Genomic DNA, 17,739 nt, shown 5'->3' on the forward strand with positions numbered 1-17,739 from the left:
CCATATCTATCCCTCCATACTTGGATCATACGTGTTCTCTTCTTTTACAGGGCTCTTCTCCTTCTCTAAGGTGCCAGTCAATTCTCTTATCTTCCATGAAGTACCCCCTGATAAGTCTAGCCCTTAACTCTTATTGGACATACAAGTTGTTTCTCACAACCAGATACATAATTTTATTACATACCATCCTATAGTTAATTATTGTATCACTCGTATTATTCTGGTGCCTGCAACTGTTTTAGGATAACTGTGAGTGTAATTGCCATGTTGCATGTGTTGGAAGTACTCATGTGTATGTATGAGTGTGTGTGCACACACATACATGCATTTGTAGTTATTTATTGTAGCAACCATGGACTGTTAACTATATCTCACACCAAATATTTACACATTCTCACAAATAATAATTTACATAGATTTATTATCAATTTAAATATTCCTAGAACATTTTACTACATTTATTGATATAAATTAGATTTAGATATAAGTTAGACATTTTAAAACGTTTTTTAGAGAGGGGAAGGGAGAGAGAAAGAGAGGGAGAGAAACATCAATGTGTGGTTGCCTCTCACATGCACCCCTTACTGGAGGCCTGGCCCACAGCCCAGGCATGTGCCCTGGACTGGGAATCAAACAGGCAAAGCTTTGGTTCAAAGGCCAGTGCTCAATCCACTGAGACACACCAGCCAGGGCTGATAAATTAGATTTTTAAAAAGTAGTCTCCTTGCCCTGTAATTCCAAAATTAGATACAAGAAAAAGTTAAGGATTTTATAAGGTAGCCCCAACAATGTTCTGCTTTTAAAAAGGCAGTAAAATAACCGAGAGCACGGTTACTGAACAGTTGGAAATTTACTTTCATGATTGCTTAATTAATTCCTTTAACTAAATAGTCCCAAAATGCCTTTTAGATGCCAGGTACTGCAGCCAGTATCAAGGACCTTACTGGTATCAAAACTCTGTGGATAATTTCTATTACTCCAAAAGAAAAATTAAATTTTGTAGGAGAAATATACATGCAAACTGACAGATAGTCCAAAGTCAAGTCGATCGAGAGCTGAATTAGGCTAAAGGACATTTTTTGTTTTCCTGATTTAAAACGACAAAATAACAAAAAACTTGTTCCAGCCCTGTTTTATTTCCATTTCAACCTCTACCATGGACAGAAACAGTTTGACTGAGGTTGGTTAGAGTTATTTAATTGTCATGGACCTTCTCAAATTTTCTCTATTTCTCCCCTTTCTTGTGTTGGGGGATTATGATGTGGATGGCTTAGAGCTCAGATATTGGAAAAGCCAGTACACTAAGCCCTAAATTTTAGTGTGGGAAGTAAAGTTTCTCTGCTTTTTAATGAATTCTTGGACAACCCCATGGCTTTGCTCCAAAAATGCCCTGCTTGAAGTAGAGGATTATCATACATGGGTCATTACACTTCCAAGCTTAAAGCCTCAGAATGAGCATTAAATTAAAATTCCCTGCACCTTGTAGGCAGAACATTGTGACACTCAAAAGATGTGAAAGTGCTAATGAATTCTGAGCAATAATATTATCACCATTGCATATTTATTGAGTTCAACAGGGTGCTAAGTCCTGTACAGACAGATAATACAAGCAGCCTCTACCAAAAAAAAAGCAACAGCAATAGTCTTATAAAAACTCTCCCATTCATATGCTTTAGGAATACATGTTTTACTAGACTTGTTAGAAATAGTCTCCTCTTTTCAGAAGTATCCTCTGGGCTCGCTATGCTTTTGTTTGATTTAAAAGTAGCCTGGTTTTGTACAGTTACCATTTATGGATGTGGCCAAGTCTCCCAATTTCAAGACTACCATACCAGTGCTGTAGGCTTTAACTGAAGCACTTCATCCTCTCATAACTGGAAATGACAAATGGAGTTTTCTGGGAAACCTTAAATAAATCTGTTGCAAAATAAGATATATATACACCAGTATGTTTTTTATTCAACTGGGGCAGTATGTGTTTTCAAAATTTTTAATATTGCTTTTTTAAAAAACTAGCCTTCAGTTTTCCAAAAAATGTATAAATTTAAATGCCAAAATATTATAGTTCAGCTTACAATTAGAGTGCAAAATTCAAAGTTAAAATGTGAAGCAAATATCCTATTTTTAACAAATCTAGATACAAATAGAAGAAAAGTTAAAGTACAATACACACAATGTGTAGGTGCAGGAACCAATATGCATGGGGATGAGCACAATGAATAATTTTGCATATACAAAAATGAACTGAATTTCAGAATCTCGACTTTCTTTATTTAAATGCCAGCCCATCAGGGTTATAAAAAAATTAAGTGCTTTAGAGAAAATGGGTTATAAACTGTCATTGTTGAGTTTAGTGTTCTGACAACTTTGAAAGTAACTATAATGTAATTTCCCAAGTTGGTAGCTAAAATAATGGAACATCTGGATGCCATTGAAATGTATGACAATCAAAATGAGAGCAGAAAAGCAGTGGGAACAATGGTTTCCTTTGCTTATAATTCTTTGCGGTTTTGAACTCTTGCTCCAAACCTCAGTTGTGGCAGTCAAAGACAAGTACCCTCCCAAAGATTCACCTATCATTCCTGACCATATGAGTCCATCTCTGGGCCTGCTTATTGCTTCCAGCAGCTGTACTTTCCTCTGGCTGATCTTCTTTACGCTGCTGTTAGACCTTATGCCTGGACCCCTATGTGAGGAGCTAATCAGGGTCATATGTCAACTGGTCAGTGAGCTGATTTCAACCTCATATGCTAGGCCTTTCTTTTGGAAGTATAGGCATCTCTAGAAAATGCCATTTGTCAGGCAAGCACAGAGTCCGATGCACTCTATTCTTCTGGGAACCAGTAATCCTATCGTGGATGACATAATGAAGTTGAACTGGGGCTACAAATGATCCAGATAGATTGTCTTGCAGCTGGCAGTCTCATAGATAGTGCTTCCTTCCACAGTTTCTGGACTGGCTTTGCCATTTGTCAGATGTCTAAAGTTATATATTATGTTGTTCGAAATACCTGGGCACAGGCCTGCAATAGCTAAAGCTCCTCCCAGATAAGAACTAATTGTACCTGAGATGCATTTCCTCCTTCCTGTATCTAACCACAACAGAGAGAAGGGGGCAACATTTGTTTTCAATCCAATCCAGCCAATACTTATGAGTGCTTTGAGTCTAATAAGTATAGCCTCAGTGCCAGGAGAAAAACAAAGATAGTCATTAAGGGCCTTGTAATCTACGGTCTCACAATAGACACAATTTCATGAATTATATATTTGTTTACATTTCACCCTCAAAAAAAGGATATTCCGTAGAAGCATATTATTTTTCTTGCCCTTCCTTACTAAAAACCACATTTCAAGGTTGTCTGAAAGTGGGGTCTGAGTGCAGGGAGGACTTATTCCTGGCAGGCACGCCTGGGGCTTTCCAGAGTCCCTTCTACTTAACGGCTCCAAGTCCGAACTGATGTGGCATCTGAAAGGGCTGCCCTTCTGTCTACGCATTCTACGTGCATCATCTGATGGGACTTTGCTTTGAAACCTGGGAAGGCATATGTGTCCTCTCAAAGGCATGTCAAGCCTCAGCTACAGTTTGGTTTGGATCTCTTCCCTCATTTTACACCACAGTGTGTCGCTGGTACAGAATGCACACAGCAGTGCCAAATGTGAATGTCGCTTGCATGCCCACGTTTGGCAAATATTAACTGAGATCTTTAATTTGGGAATTTATAGACTGTCATCTAGTACATGATTTCTAAGGTACTGTTTAGTGCTGAAATTTTATGATTCGGTGGGATTTATTTGCACTTTTGTGAAAAGATGCTTACAATCATTTTGCCTCAGTGAGAAAATGTTACATGCATAAGGTATAATATTAATGTTCACCAGAACACTGTCATATTCTACAGTGGAAAAGAGAGGAGTGGTGCATGTTTGTGCACAAAACATTCAGCTGTTTACGTTACTGCATTTAGTTTACAGGTTCAGATTTCTGATATAATTTTCCAAAGGACATGAGTTAAGATGCAGTAGTCTTTTTTCCAAGTATTCAGAGATATTTATGTACAAATTTACTTACATAGTATATTTTTTCTTTCAGTAAGTGAATGCCGTAAGGTAAAGTGTTGCAACTCCAGGCAGGGGAGAGATTTTTGCTCCTAGTTGTGTGTACTCTGGTCAAGTGCCAGACACAGCCTGCTAAACGACATTATATCATGTCCAGGGCCTTTCTTTCAGCTGACCCATGGGCAGGAGACAGGATAAGCAGACACCTGCCTGGAAATGGGCACCAAACCAGCGCTACAGAAGTACCAATAGGGGGTGGGACTGTGTCACGCAGTCTTCCAGAAAAGGTGACAGATGGTCCCTTACTTAAGGTCATTAAAAACCCTACCTCATGCAATATCACACAACTAAAAAAAATTGAATGTGAATTTGTTAATATAGAAAATGCTACAAAATAAATGAATAAAGGCAAGGGGGTTATAAAACAATGTTCAGAGTATTATTTCGATTTTTTTGACAAATTTTATGTAGGATTATATGTAATATGCCAGCTTAAAGAAGTTATGAAAGTTTATATTCCAAAATGTAAAAAGTGGTCATTAAAACATGGGAAATGATGAGTGTTACATTTTTCTTCTTTTTTGCTTATTTCTCTCTCCTTTTTTTTTTTTACACTGAACATGTATTCTATATTATATATTTCTGGCACATCATAGTTATAGGTTTCTAATTATTCTATAATTAAAAATAGCTTTTTAAGAAATCTTACCATAAGCACTAAGTGATTTCTAAAAGAAGAGTGTTGAACACAGACTGTCATTTTCCCTCTCTCACTGGGGTACATACACATATTTTAAACCATAAGAGATCAAGTTCACTCCTTCTTCACTACTGATGTCCTTAAGATGTGACAGGAACTTTTAAATGAGTTGTTCCTCCAAGTGTCATTTTTGGCAAATGGTTTTGTGAGTGTATCAAAGCACACATCATAGTTCTGTCACGGCCTTGTAGGGAGAGACGTGTAATTCTTCACTCCGAGGTGGAGCAAGCATGTTCCGGTTACTGCTGATAGAGACGGGACAACACCTGCTCTTGCAAAATGCTAAATACAAACCCATCGTATTCTCTAGCCAAAACCAAACCAGCCCATCTGAATTCCTGCATTCCACAAGAATTTGTCTATTGCAGCCCTGTTTCCTGGAGGGCAAGGCTGTAATGTTGCCTTAAACTGAACAGCAGACATTCTGACTTCTTCTTCACCTGAAGAGAAGAGGTCTAAGGTTGTTTCTGGTAATGATGGAAGATGTAAAGATTAGACTTTGCCACACTGATTTTCAAGTGGCAAAGAGGCTGTCCCCACACTACGAAGAGAAAATTTCAATGATTCCGTGATGCGGTAGCATACCAAAAGTTGTTTTCACGGCAATGAACAGCAAGAGCAAATTAAATGGCTCTCTATAAGAAGAAAGTTAGAAAACCTTTTTCATAACACAGGGCTTCATTGGTTGGAGAGCCCCAGCTCGGCAGGTGCTAGTTGCCTAATTTAAATTGACCTACATGAAGCTTCTTAAGAGGGCAATTAATGAGTACTCATATATTTTTAAAAATATTGAGCTTTTTCTATTTTACTTAAAAGTAGTATCCTGAAAGTAGATTTAATCTCAATTACACAATAATGAGGTATGTATTAACACAGAGCTTAGCCCCTTACCCAGTTTTAAGAATTATCAGCAGAAGTTTGTTGTAGCATGCCAGGAATTACAACAGGGTATTTCATGAAAAATCAACAGTCTTCCTTCTGAATAACATATTTATGACCTCTTGAGGATGATAAGTTTCAGGGAAATACATGTGATTTAGAGACTGTTTAGGCACCAAAACCACGCTGGGTTGGCAAGCAGCGTCTGTGCTGACTGGTATGCGGTAGGGTGAGGACTTGCCCCTTCCTGCCCGTCAGCTTGCATAGTGTGAGCCCTGAGAACCCCTTGCCAAAGCACCTCTTTTATGTGGATTTCTGGGGGCAGGAGAAGTATGGATTATCTGGATTGTTGGTTACCTGGAGCCCAAAACTTAAAGTTTAGCCAACACTCACTGAGTGTCTGTGATGTCCCAGGTACTTCTCCAGGTGCTATGAGTACTCCTTAGTTCTGGCCTCCAACCCTACTGTTGACCTTTACAAATGGTAGGGCCAGGAAGGGAGGGGACCCAGAATCTCTGAGAGCTCACTCTGCAGCTTGCTAATAGCACTGAGGATGGCATGAAGGGGAGGAAGAGCATGAAACTAGTAAAGGTGATGAATTTTGAATTATGGTATCTGTCACCAGGTATGAACCAAGCTGTGGGTTGCCTCCACTGAGAATCTCCTGACTACTCGTGACTGGTTTATTATCTCCCCACAATTAAGGTAGTGACATTTGAATGAAAAAGAAAAAATCCCATAATGTGTTTAAATATTAAACATGCTGCATTAACAACTAAACACAATTTAGGGCCTTAAAGTGGTTATAGTTCTGGAAAAAGTGTGGAAGTTAACGATGAGACCGGGTAGGTCTGACGATGGCTAACCCAGAAAGCTAGTTACTTGTCCTATGCTAGTCTCAGGAACACTTACTTTATTGAGACCTTAGATTCTCCGGAACGCTACAGCTCTGCCCTTGAGCTTTCATGACTTATTCCCCATCTCAGAGTCGGACTTAGAAAGCCAGGGGACTGCAGATGCTCCAGGAGAGCCCCAGCGGCCCACCTTGTAGCCAGGCCAGACGCCTGGTGGACTCCCCACTCAGCCTATCTGAGGAGAATAAGCTGCTCTAGCTTATGTGGTAACCATCCATTTAAATGGAGGTTGGCAAATGGAAGACAACAAATCTCTGAAACTTTGGGCTCTTGTTCAGGGAAGGAAGAAAGGAGTTAATACTTTTCTGCATGCATACCACGTGCCAGGAACTACTCCAGGTACAGTCATAGATGCTATCGCATTGAAGTACCATAAGTATATTCAACAGCTATGGGCCAAACTATGAGCCCAATGAGTAGTAAAAGGCTCTAAGTGTTCAGAATTCTGCTGCAAGAAGACTGCTTCTGGAATCACAAGGAAAAAATTTAGTCATTTAAGGCTTCTAATCATCATGGCTAACATATATGAAACAATATGTGCAATGTACACGCAACATGCCAGTGCTCACAAAATCCTATGAAGAAGCTATTATTATTATTGTCCTCATATACAGGAGAGGAAACTGAGGCTGGATCGAGAAAGGTTTACCCAGCCAGTGCATGGCGGGCTCTGCCTGTCTGTCTCCAGATTCTATGCTTTAACCTTCTCTGTCTATAGTTGCGGTAGGAGATTAGAGTGATACAAATTTTGGATCGACATAAACTTTAAAAGGCCTACTGTAATAAGGACATTGTTTTATGTGGTGTTTTTATTATTAAGTCAGCTTAAATAATTGTGTAAAATATATACAACCCTACATGGAAAAAATCAAATGTATTGTAGATTTTTTTCAATTTTAAGGGAACCGATAGCATTCACCCTCATACAGCAACCAGTTTTCCTGGGTTCTGCCATTGAGACCCTCCTGACTTATCACCCTTGCAGCATTCGAATGACAACCTCGCAGCCTTCACTAAACCAGTCTTGTCACAAAATAGATGAGGCTGGTAGGCCCTGATCTGCCACAAAAGCAAGTGACTTGAAAGGTCCTGAAACAGCATCTCATTGGATCACAGCTGTCTGCTGTGAGCAGGAGGCGAGCCAAAGTAGTTTTTCCTTTTCATTAGCAGAGGCATTTGAGTTGGAATCTCACGTTCTGATCCTACTGCCATTACATTTTTTATGTTCCCACAGACTGCAAATGCTCGACAGGGTCATGCACATCTGGTGTTAGGCACCAGCGTGGAGGGCTTCTGAGGGGCCCGGATTAAATCAGAGTGGACAGACCCTTCTGTAGCTCAGAGAGTGTGCTGCCCAAAATACACTAGGAAAGCAAGGCTATGGAATAAGAGGGAAAAGGTGCTTCAGGATCACAGGGAAGAGGGTTCATTTAGCAGCACTGCACAAGGGGCAGAACGCAGCCTGGCTTCCAGGATGTGTGGTTCACAGTGGGGAGTTCGCATGATTGTTCAGAGCCATGCATGGAAATCTGAACCTCTTCTCTGAGAAGGGATAAGCCATTTACATGACTAAACCTGCTGGGTCAGAGGTTCTCTCCCACTTCTTCCCTTCCCACAGGACCCAACTAGCACTGCCCAGGGAAGCGTGAAGGAAGCAGCAGCATAGCACCCCATTCGGAAAGGAAGCCACTCACGAGTAAGCACCAAAGCGGGGCCCCAGCTCTCTGCAGCTTGTGTGCCCAGCTCAACAAGCTGTGGTCTGCCTGGAGCAATTATCGGCCGGGAGCTGCCTTGAGCAGAGTGGTAGAGCCAGGTCATTTCTGCTTCCACTAGGAGCCACTGGATGGAAGGACCTTCCCAGCCCCAAGGAAACAGGTTTCCTTCACTGTGGCTCGACTAATCAGGATTCAGATTCAAGGGAAAGCAAAACGAATGCAACGTTTCAGTGCCAGGTAAATTAGAGATGGTTGTTTATGGCATCAAGGGTTTATTTCAGACAACTGTCCAACTGTGTTCGCCTGCAGACTATTGCCTTGGAGGCTAACCGGGGACACAGACAAGCAAGGCTAAGAAGTGCAGAACTGCTGGGGGAAGGCAAAGCAGACACGAGGCCCGGGACATTCTGTGTATCCTAGGATCCAAACCATCATTTCCCTTCCTTGGTTCACACACAGAGGGGGCGGGAAGACACCCTCAGCTGAGACCCTAGCCAAGTCCTCACGTGCTGTCATTTCCAACCTCAACAAGGTCTCTTAGGCGGCCCTGGGTGGCCTCCTTTCTTCTATTTCGATGGGTCCAAAGGGGCACTTGTGAAAAACTCTGGGGCAGAGATGACAAGAAGCTAACTGCATTCCACAATACATGTGAATTATTTATTGTGGGAGGATTACACATTGTAAGGCAGGTAAGAAAAACCTTCCTTTATATCAAATGGTGCAAAGCAGGGCTCATTGGTGTATACAGTGTTAAAAAAAAACAAAGGTGTCAACATTTACCATAGGGAGTTTGACATGTAAATCCAACTTTGTTGTTTTGGAAAAAATATATGAGTTTCTGATGAAACTGGGCCCAGCTGTTTTCACACCTGCTACTGGCTGAGCCAGTTTAAACGGGGCAGGCCAGACGGCCCTGCTTCTTCACTGACCTGCACCGCACACATGGGGCTCCTCTGAATTACCTACATTGCCCCCTGGGCGTCTTTCAATCTCTGTTTTGAACAAACTATCTCTGAGAATTAATATTTGCTTTGAGAAATTCATTTGCGTCTCTGATTCAATTTCAGCACTTTGGTCATTTGGGAAATGCATCTGCCATCCGAACTGCTGGGAAGCTCTCATGAAGGATGGCTCTCAAGGGCCCACACCAACTGGAACTTTCTGCAGGAAGTGGAATGGCAGCCCTTGCTCCTACCGCACACGATGCGAGTACGCATGTGTCCGCACATGTGCCACCGCCGCCACGACTACCTCTGCCACCACTCCGCCCTGTGTAACTGCACTGGGCCTGCCGAAGGCCGCCCTGATGCCTTGCTGAAACCGTCTTGGGACATTATTTCAGACTTAAAAATGACTGCTGAGAAGGGGTTTATTCCTTGAGCGAGAACAATTCCCTTGGGAGATGCTATAGGCTTGGGGGAAAGTTGGGCTGGAAACCTTCAGTGAGGCGTGGGAAGGAGGTGGGCACTCAGAAAATCAGACCCGTGAGGGAAGGGAAGCGGTTAGAGCCATTGTACACCCAGAGGGCCTTCTGTGAAGATTTTAGCTTGCGGCATGGAGCCTCGAACATGTAAATAACCACATTTAGATGGTTTTATCCCCCTGGACTGTAACTGTGGTTGCCCCAGTCCCTTAGCAAAGTCTGATAGGTTAGATAGCCTTGGAGGTGGCAAGGGAGAAAAGAGGGGAGGGGCCAGGCCAGGGAATGAAGTCAGGCCTTCTGCAGAGTTGGCTTGGGCTGGCCATAACGCAGGATAAACGCTGGGTGGCTTACACCAGAGAAATTAATTTTCTCATGACTCTGGAGGCTAGACGTCTGAGGTCAAGGTGTGGACAAGGTTGCTTTCCTATATAACCTCTCTCCCTGGCTTGCTGGTGACCGTCTTTTCCCTATGTCTTACATGATCTTCCTTCTATATGTGTCTGGTCCAAAGTCTGTTTCTTATAAGGACACCAATCATACTGGGTTAGGGTTCAGGGCCATATCTGTCGTATAAAGGGAGGAGACCTACAGCAGACACTACTATGAAGTGATTATGTGTCCTCGGACCTCTCTCTTCTCTTTTCTCAGCCTCACTCTCTGCATCTATGTGATGGAAGAGAAACTGTTTGGTTGATATGAGTGAAAAGCAGCTCCTTAAGTCCAGGACAGCAGCTAACCGTAGTAGCTCATGCATAACCAGCAGTTTCGTCTCTAATAGACTTCAGTGTGACTGACAGGCAAAGGAAAAACACTCACTCCAGTAACAGAATGTTAATGCCTATTCCCAATGCCAGGCCCAGAATAAGCACCGGATAAAGCTTTCAAGACAGGAGGGGGAAAGAGTGAGTCTCCATTAACTGAAGTTGATACCACATGAATGTAAACAATTACAGCTTAAAAATCCTCATCCTAACAGTAGAGAACAGGGGAGAGGGTACCACGCTCTCTCAGGAACTCTGGAAAACAGGAGGCACGCCCAGCTCTCCTTCCCAGTCCAGAGCCTGCTACAGGTGCTGTGTGTGTGTGTGTGTGTGTGTGTGTGTGTGTGTGCATGTATCCGCCATCTTGTCTGAGGGCCTACTGGTACTTCTTGCAAAGTTTTCTGAGGGTGGCAGAAAGAGGAACCCAATGAGAGAACCTTCCATTCCTCTTGGAGTTAAATTACGAAAATATGGACTGCTTAATGAGCTGAAATAAGCCTGTAATTCTTCACCTCCAGAAATGGCCATCATTTCCAAAGCAGATACTTATTAAAGTAGGAAACTACTAAGGAGTGCACTCACTGAAGAAATTAATTTGCATCCTAAGGCAAGAAGGAAATATTATAAAAAACTGTCCAAAGGGCAGTGTTTGTTCCTTCAGAAAATAAAACTTTAAAATGGAACGAGAATTTCTGACAGGGAGGAAAAACAGTCGCAAGAGGGGCACTGTACAGAGGACGATGGTGTGGACGAGGATGCTAAAGGGACAGATACTAAATAATTCCCATTCTCTATAGATGCAGTGTGTTTCTCTGTAATGTGTTTTGCTATTTATACTGACTGCACTATAAAATATCACCACTTTCTCTCGGCTACTTCAAGTTATACACACACACACAACATCACTTCACATTTCTGTCTTTATACTGGTTACTATGCCTTGTCATCTTTTTTGATTTGCAAATAAACCACGCTCTCTGCTCTCTTGAAGACCTTTATCAGAGCCATCCAGCCCTGAACGGAGAAACATTTCAAGATCAAGAGGGAGGCAAGCTAATACTCTTTCAGCAAGCAAGATAAAGATTCACACATAATTAAGCCAGGACTGTAGAGTTATCTAAGTGGATATATCTTTTAAGAACAGTCAAACTGCTACAGGCTACTCAGACTGCTGGGGTCAGTACTGAAAAAGAAAGGAAAGTGACAAAGTGTTGAGGACCAGGGGGAAAAGGGAGGGGCTAGAAAAGAGGGAGGGACAAAGGGTGGGTTAGCAGTCTGTGTGTGGTGGGCCCTTTGTGTAGTTCACCCAGGAGGTAAAAATTACTAGCTCCATTTCACAGGCAAGGCAACGGAGGAGCAATGCAAATGGTAAGGGTCAGTGTGTTCCCTGCTTTCTGTCTCTGAGACCATCCATGTACTTCACAGTGTGCTAATACTCCCTTTCCATGATCTCAGATAGGATAAAATAAAGGTCTCTCCGCATAATTATTCATTCACAGGACATTTATTGAGTGCCTCCTCTTTTTTAGGTATGGGGCTAGATGCTCTGAATAACGAGATGAGTAAGACAGTTTGTGCTGACAAGAGCCACCACTGTTCATGGGACAAGTGGCATCTAACAAGCAGCATCCTGAGCACTTTTTACCTGACATTTCATAGACTCTGTATATCAACCCCATGCTAGGAATTGCTGACCTTGCTTCACAGATGAGGGAAATGGGGTCCAGAGAGATCCAACAGCCTATCCAAGCTCTGCGAACAGTCCTCAAACGGCATCTCAGGCCTGCCTGAGTTTAACACCCACGCTTTCCCATACTGCTTCCACTCACTAGCTTGAGAGATCAAGTTGCAAGCCCACGAGGAGATTAAGTGTAGGAGGTGAGGAAACAATCTGTACAAATGGTTACGACATAAGAAAAAAATTAGTGCAGGCATTATTTCACAGATGCCTTCTCCGGTAATGGGGAAGCCAGGGCTGAAGTCACAGCTACTGACACGAAGCTAATACATTAATTCACTATTTAGTTTATGCATTCATGATCAACTCTCTGCATCTATTTGCTGGAATTAGGCTTCTACCTCCACTACAATCATAATAGGATGTCAAGGAATGTATATGACTGTGAATAAGTGAGACGAAATGTCCATATTTGGGGAGTGAGAAAAGCTCACCTAGTATTCTCACATAACAGGCTTCTAAGTTAGGCAAGAGTTTAACACTTACAATTCACCTAAGAGGTATATGCTATACTTGTGATTTTTTTTAAAAAAACTTCTGTGCTGCTCTTTATTTCTTTAGCAAGTCCCTTGGATTCTGTTAATAACTTTTCACTCACAGTCAGGGATTTGAGGTGAATACTTACAGACTCAAAAACCCTTACACAGCCCATACGTGGTCAAGTAAAATATCTTAAACCAACGTACAGGCAGACACCCAGCAGCATACAGTTAAATGCCTTCATCATGAGGATAGAAAACTATAAACAAATCATTAATATCCTCCCAGTTATCTATTCTTAAGTGTACCTGCTGGGTCAGCTTCTAATGGGTCCTTTCAAGAAGAGAAATTTTATTTTATTGGGAAGGAGAAAGATAAAATAGAGCCAGAAGGTTAACAGGAGTTTAACAGGAACACAGGGTCATCTTAGCAATTAAAGGCTGCCCAGGAGGTTAATCACCCTCGCCCAGCACTTACAAATGACACTTGTATCAGCAGCTGCAAAAAACCTGTGTGCAGCACAGAACTCGGATCTGCACTCTGCAAAGTGTTATCTTACTTATTCTGAGGACCTGAGTTATAGCAATATTCTTTCCATGATCTATTTAGAAAAAAAGACACGAATGTCACTCAAACTGTCACGGCAGTGTGGCCAAGAACCCTACAATTCAGAGAGCGAGAGCTCACTGGTTTCTGTAGCAGGAGTTTCACTAAGCAGAAGAGCGCATGCGATGAGGGGTCCCTGGGAGCCCGCCGAGGGCCAGCTGGGGGGCTTCAAAGGATCTCCCGTTTCAAAAATGTCCATCCTGAAAACTCAGAAAAGATAGCGTGCTGCTTCCTGGCCAGAATCATGAGGGGCCTGTATTAAGACAGCAATTCCCTTTGACCCCCTGTCTTCACTCTGGTGACAGAGCTTTCTAGGACCAACACGGCACCGCTTCTGTCCGGGGTGCCCTGTCAGCGAACCGAAACTCAGGTAACTTCCCTGCCCTGCAATGTGGTCTGCTTGACCTGAAAGGCGGCACACCCAGGCAGCCAGTCCCAAACACCACAGCAACCCTGGGCCTCCTCACCCCAGACGAGGCTGAGCAGGTGGCCCCAGCCAATCAGGTATTTTCTGTTTTTCTCCTCCTTGGCCTTTATTCTTTATACTAAAAAAGCTTCCCTCCTCCTGCCCCATTTGGCAGTTCTCTGAATGGAGATAGTGTGCTTCGTGAAGTGTTAAGTAAAGTTTGTTTCTATCACCTAAGCAGTCTTCTTTAGTCATTTTTAAACAACACTCCTCCAAACCACCATCACCTCTCATGCAGCTCCCTCTAAAAGGCCCACATTCCCTCCACTCCTGGCGCCCTGCCCAGCGGAGCAGCCATCCGCCTCTTATCTGGGCAGTTTTGCATCATGTTACCCCAGCTCAGTGGCTTCCACTGCACTCAGAAAAAAATCAGAACCATTACTGCAGGCTCATTTGCTTCCTCCAACTTGATATACTACCTCATTTACAGTGCCCCCTCCCCAACTTTCTACCCTGAATCACACTGGCCTTGGTGGTCATACTCGCCTTGAATAGAATCTTGCCCTTGTGTCACCAAGTTCTGCCTTCTTAAAGAGGCCTTCCCTACCAGTCCGTTGAATGTAGCCCACCCCCCGCCCCACTTTCAGCACCACCATGGCACCTTCTTGGAGTGGCCTGAGGAGCTTCTGTCTGAAGTCACAGCATTTATTTATCATGAGTCTTCCCATCCTTCATGTTCCCTCTGCAGCCCTAGCAGGCAGGGCAGCCCTCGGACACGGCCCAGGCCAGCGGTTGCTATCTACAGCTCCTGCAGCATGTCGGGGCCTGGAGCTGCTGTTGGCGTGGAATATGGAGATGAAGCCGAATCTTTAGGAGGGTCCAGGTATCACGACACCATAAGATAATAATTAAAACCACAGTGATGATGACTATACTTTACTGAGCACCTACTTAGCACCAGATATGGGACTGGACGTTTTACGCGTATTTCATATTTGAACTTCCTGACAGCCCTCTAAGGTTGCTAACTGCAATGCTGCACTATTTTGTTAGGCAGAGGAGATCAGACACGAAGAAATGATGTTCCAGATCCTTCTGTGTTAGACTAAAGAACCCAAATGTTTGGTCAGTATTGATGTAAGTCTGTAAGGATGTGAAACCCTAAGGATTTTTTTGGGAAATAAATTCACGTGCCTGGAAAACATTCTTGTGTTTTTGTCTACAGTCACACTCTGCACCACACACACCCTGAGGACACCACCTTCCCGGGGACAAATGTATACGTGATCTTGGGCAGATCCCTGGCTAATGAGACACCCTCCCTCTTCCCTGCTGGGAGGTAATGGGTTCAACCACCTGAGAACACAGCCCCTCCAGGAGCCCTGGACTCTTTGCTGCAAAGGGAAGGAGCATATAAATATAATATAAAGTGTCATTATTCTGGCAAACGTACTCTAATTCTGGGCCAGGGACATACAGCAGCTTAATAGTATAATTTTGAAAAAAAATTATAATAATTATGTTTTGGCAGCCTGGAGTCTTTCATCTTTATAAGATGATACTAATGTTTTAAAAAGATTATTATAATGCTGCACGGCAATAATAATAATAATAACCCTTTATTATGTGTAATGCTTTAAGAGTTTTAAAAATACTTCAATATAAAGATACAAGACTTGATCCTAAAAGTTACCCTTTGAGGTATGCATGTGTGTATGCTGGGAGCACCTCTGAATTCCAGCGAGTCTTTCTTAGAGCCTAACAGATCACCTTAGAAGCATGGACACATTGTAAAACCCTAACAAAACCCTAACTTCCAAGCACTGTCATCTGTTCCGTACCAGAGGGTCACACTTAAAGCACAATGTCATATGTATTACTCAGACTTCAAGCTTCCCAATAAAAGTACTTTCTGATAAGTACAGAAGGAATGTTTCACAAAGTCCTTTCATGTATACTTTCTTTCATCCTTTGCCTTGTGGTGATTCTTTTCCCCTTCCAGAAATAATGTTCTTCTAGTTTAGAATTGCTGTTTCTGTCTTAATGAATCATAAGAGTGCATTTGACAGTTTCAGAAACAGTCATCTCAGGCAGGGAATCAACTAGCAGCCTTCTCTTCCTCAACTCTCTCCCAGAAAAAAAAAAAAAGAAAAAAAGAAAGAGGGACACAGACAATGTGAGGCAGTTCACAGCTGATCCACTTCACTTTAACTGCAGAACCTTTGCTCTTCCTCATTCTGCGCCTGAGGCTGCAGTGGCTCCGGGGGCTCTGCTCTGGAACTCTCCTTTCCTATTACTGACACCCAGGCCAGAAGTCCAGGCAGAGACACCCACCCATCTGCTGGTTTTCAGCAAAATGCCAAGGCTGCTGTGCCACCTTTGCTTGGTACACAGAAGTGCATTCCAAGGAATATACCAGAAATCTCCAAATTTGGAACCAGTCAGCCCAAGAGAAATATCTTTATTGTGTAAGCCAGGGTTCAAATATATTAAAGTTCTAGTTTGTGTTGAAGGTTAAAGAAGTTCATCGAAAGTCAGTTTTAATGAACGCCAGTTCCCTCTATGCGCTTACCTCCAGAAAATGTTCTGCTTGCTGTTCTCGATCCAATTTCCTGGACGTTGTTGTAATCAGACCTGCGTAGAAATGAGAATATTTGACTTTTAAATTCAGGGGCAAGTAATTTACTGAGGCTGGGAAACAAGTCCAGTTAAAGGAAAAGCAAAAGTGATGGGAACAGTCATTGTCCAGTCCCCAGTGGCAAGTGGGCGGTCTAGGAATTACTCTTTTTTTTTTTTTTAGGGTAAGCAATTTAAGAAACTTCAGAATTATTTAAATTATTCTTTTTATTTTTATTTACTGATTTGAGAGGGCAATAGAGGGGGGGAAAGAGAAAGAAACACATTAATCTGTTGTTCCACTTATTTACACATTAGTTGGTTGCTTTTTAATGTGCCCGACCAGGGGATTCAACCTACAACCTTGGCATAAGGGGACAATGCTTTAACCAGCTGAGCTACCCAGCAAGGGCTTCAAAATTGTCCTTAAAACAAAAGAACATTTACAAAAAAATCTGAAAAATTTGTTCAGGTTTTGCTTAGGTATTGTAATCACTTTGGTGAAGTAAAAATTTACTGAAGAACCATTTTTTTCTGATAATGAGGAATTTCAATGATTTATTTGCAGATGACTAACATTCTGCAGCAGGAACCTCATTAAAGATTTTAGAATTCTTGAACAATTAATACGTGGTTGATGCTGATTAGGTTCAGGGCATGGAGCAGCCCTTTCCTACTTAACTCTCTTTATGCTTATCTTTTTTCATCTATACTTGAAAAAGAAGGTTATTTCTGCAACAACTATTGTACACAAAATTATTGCAAATTTAGTAACTCACATACCTAACATTTCATACTATAATTTTATGATTTTATTATACGTGTTTAAATCTTCACAGAAAACAAGTCCCACATGGGCAATACCTACCTTTCTTTTGAATGGTGTTTCTCACAAATGAATCGCCCATTTGTATATAAAGATAAAGAAAGGGAATGAGAATACAAAACCTTGAAGGCCACTACGCTTATTACACTAATTTGTCTTTTGCAGGTTTTTTTTTATTATTGTTATTGTCAAATGGCAATTAGGAGGTCAAACTTACATTCCTTTCTTGATTTTCCAGTGTATCTTCCTGAAGATAAGAAGCTAGGGATTGAGCTGTTTTCATGACATACACTGACTGACACAAAATTGCAGAGAAAACCCTACGAAAACTTCACTCCTGAGACTGGAGAGGTAGATGAAATAAGGAAGAGGCACCTTATCGAGGTTTGCTAAGGATATCATGACCACCAGCTTTTACTGTACACAGAAGTAGTGGGTGTGAGTGCGTGGTGCATTTTAGAGGAAGCCAAGAGGTGATGGGAGGTTAAATGGCCTTCACAATAAAATCCCACAAGGGTAGCAGAGCTCTTTATCAGCTATCCTCCATCCCCCCATTCAC

The 17,739-nt window shown here is 42.2% G+C and overlaps 1 protein-coding gene across 2 annotated transcripts in view; it reads right to left on the minus strand.

Moving 5' to 3' along the window:
- Positions 1-17,739, minus strand: part of FAT3 (FAT atypical cadherin 3) — a 649,640-nt gene that overhangs the window by 176,715 nt on the left and 455,186 nt on the right. For both annotated transcript variants that reach the window (XM_053656923.1, XM_053656924.1), the window contains one exon: positions 16,311-16,372. In XM_053656923.1, coding sequence (XP_053512898.1) covers positions 16,311-16,372 — 62 coding nt within the window. The remainder of the gene's footprint in view (positions 1-16,310; positions 16,373-17,739) is intronic.

The sequence above is a fragment of the Artibeus jamaicensis genome, unplaced genomic scaffold (assembly GCF_021234435.1).
Source record: "Artibeus jamaicensis isolate MK-2021 breed Jamaican fruit bat unplaced genomic scaffold, CSHL_Jam_final scaffold_3128, whole genome shotgun sequence".
Lineage (NCBI taxonomy): Eukaryota > Metazoa > Chordata > Mammalia > Chiroptera > Phyllostomidae > Artibeus > Artibeus jamaicensis.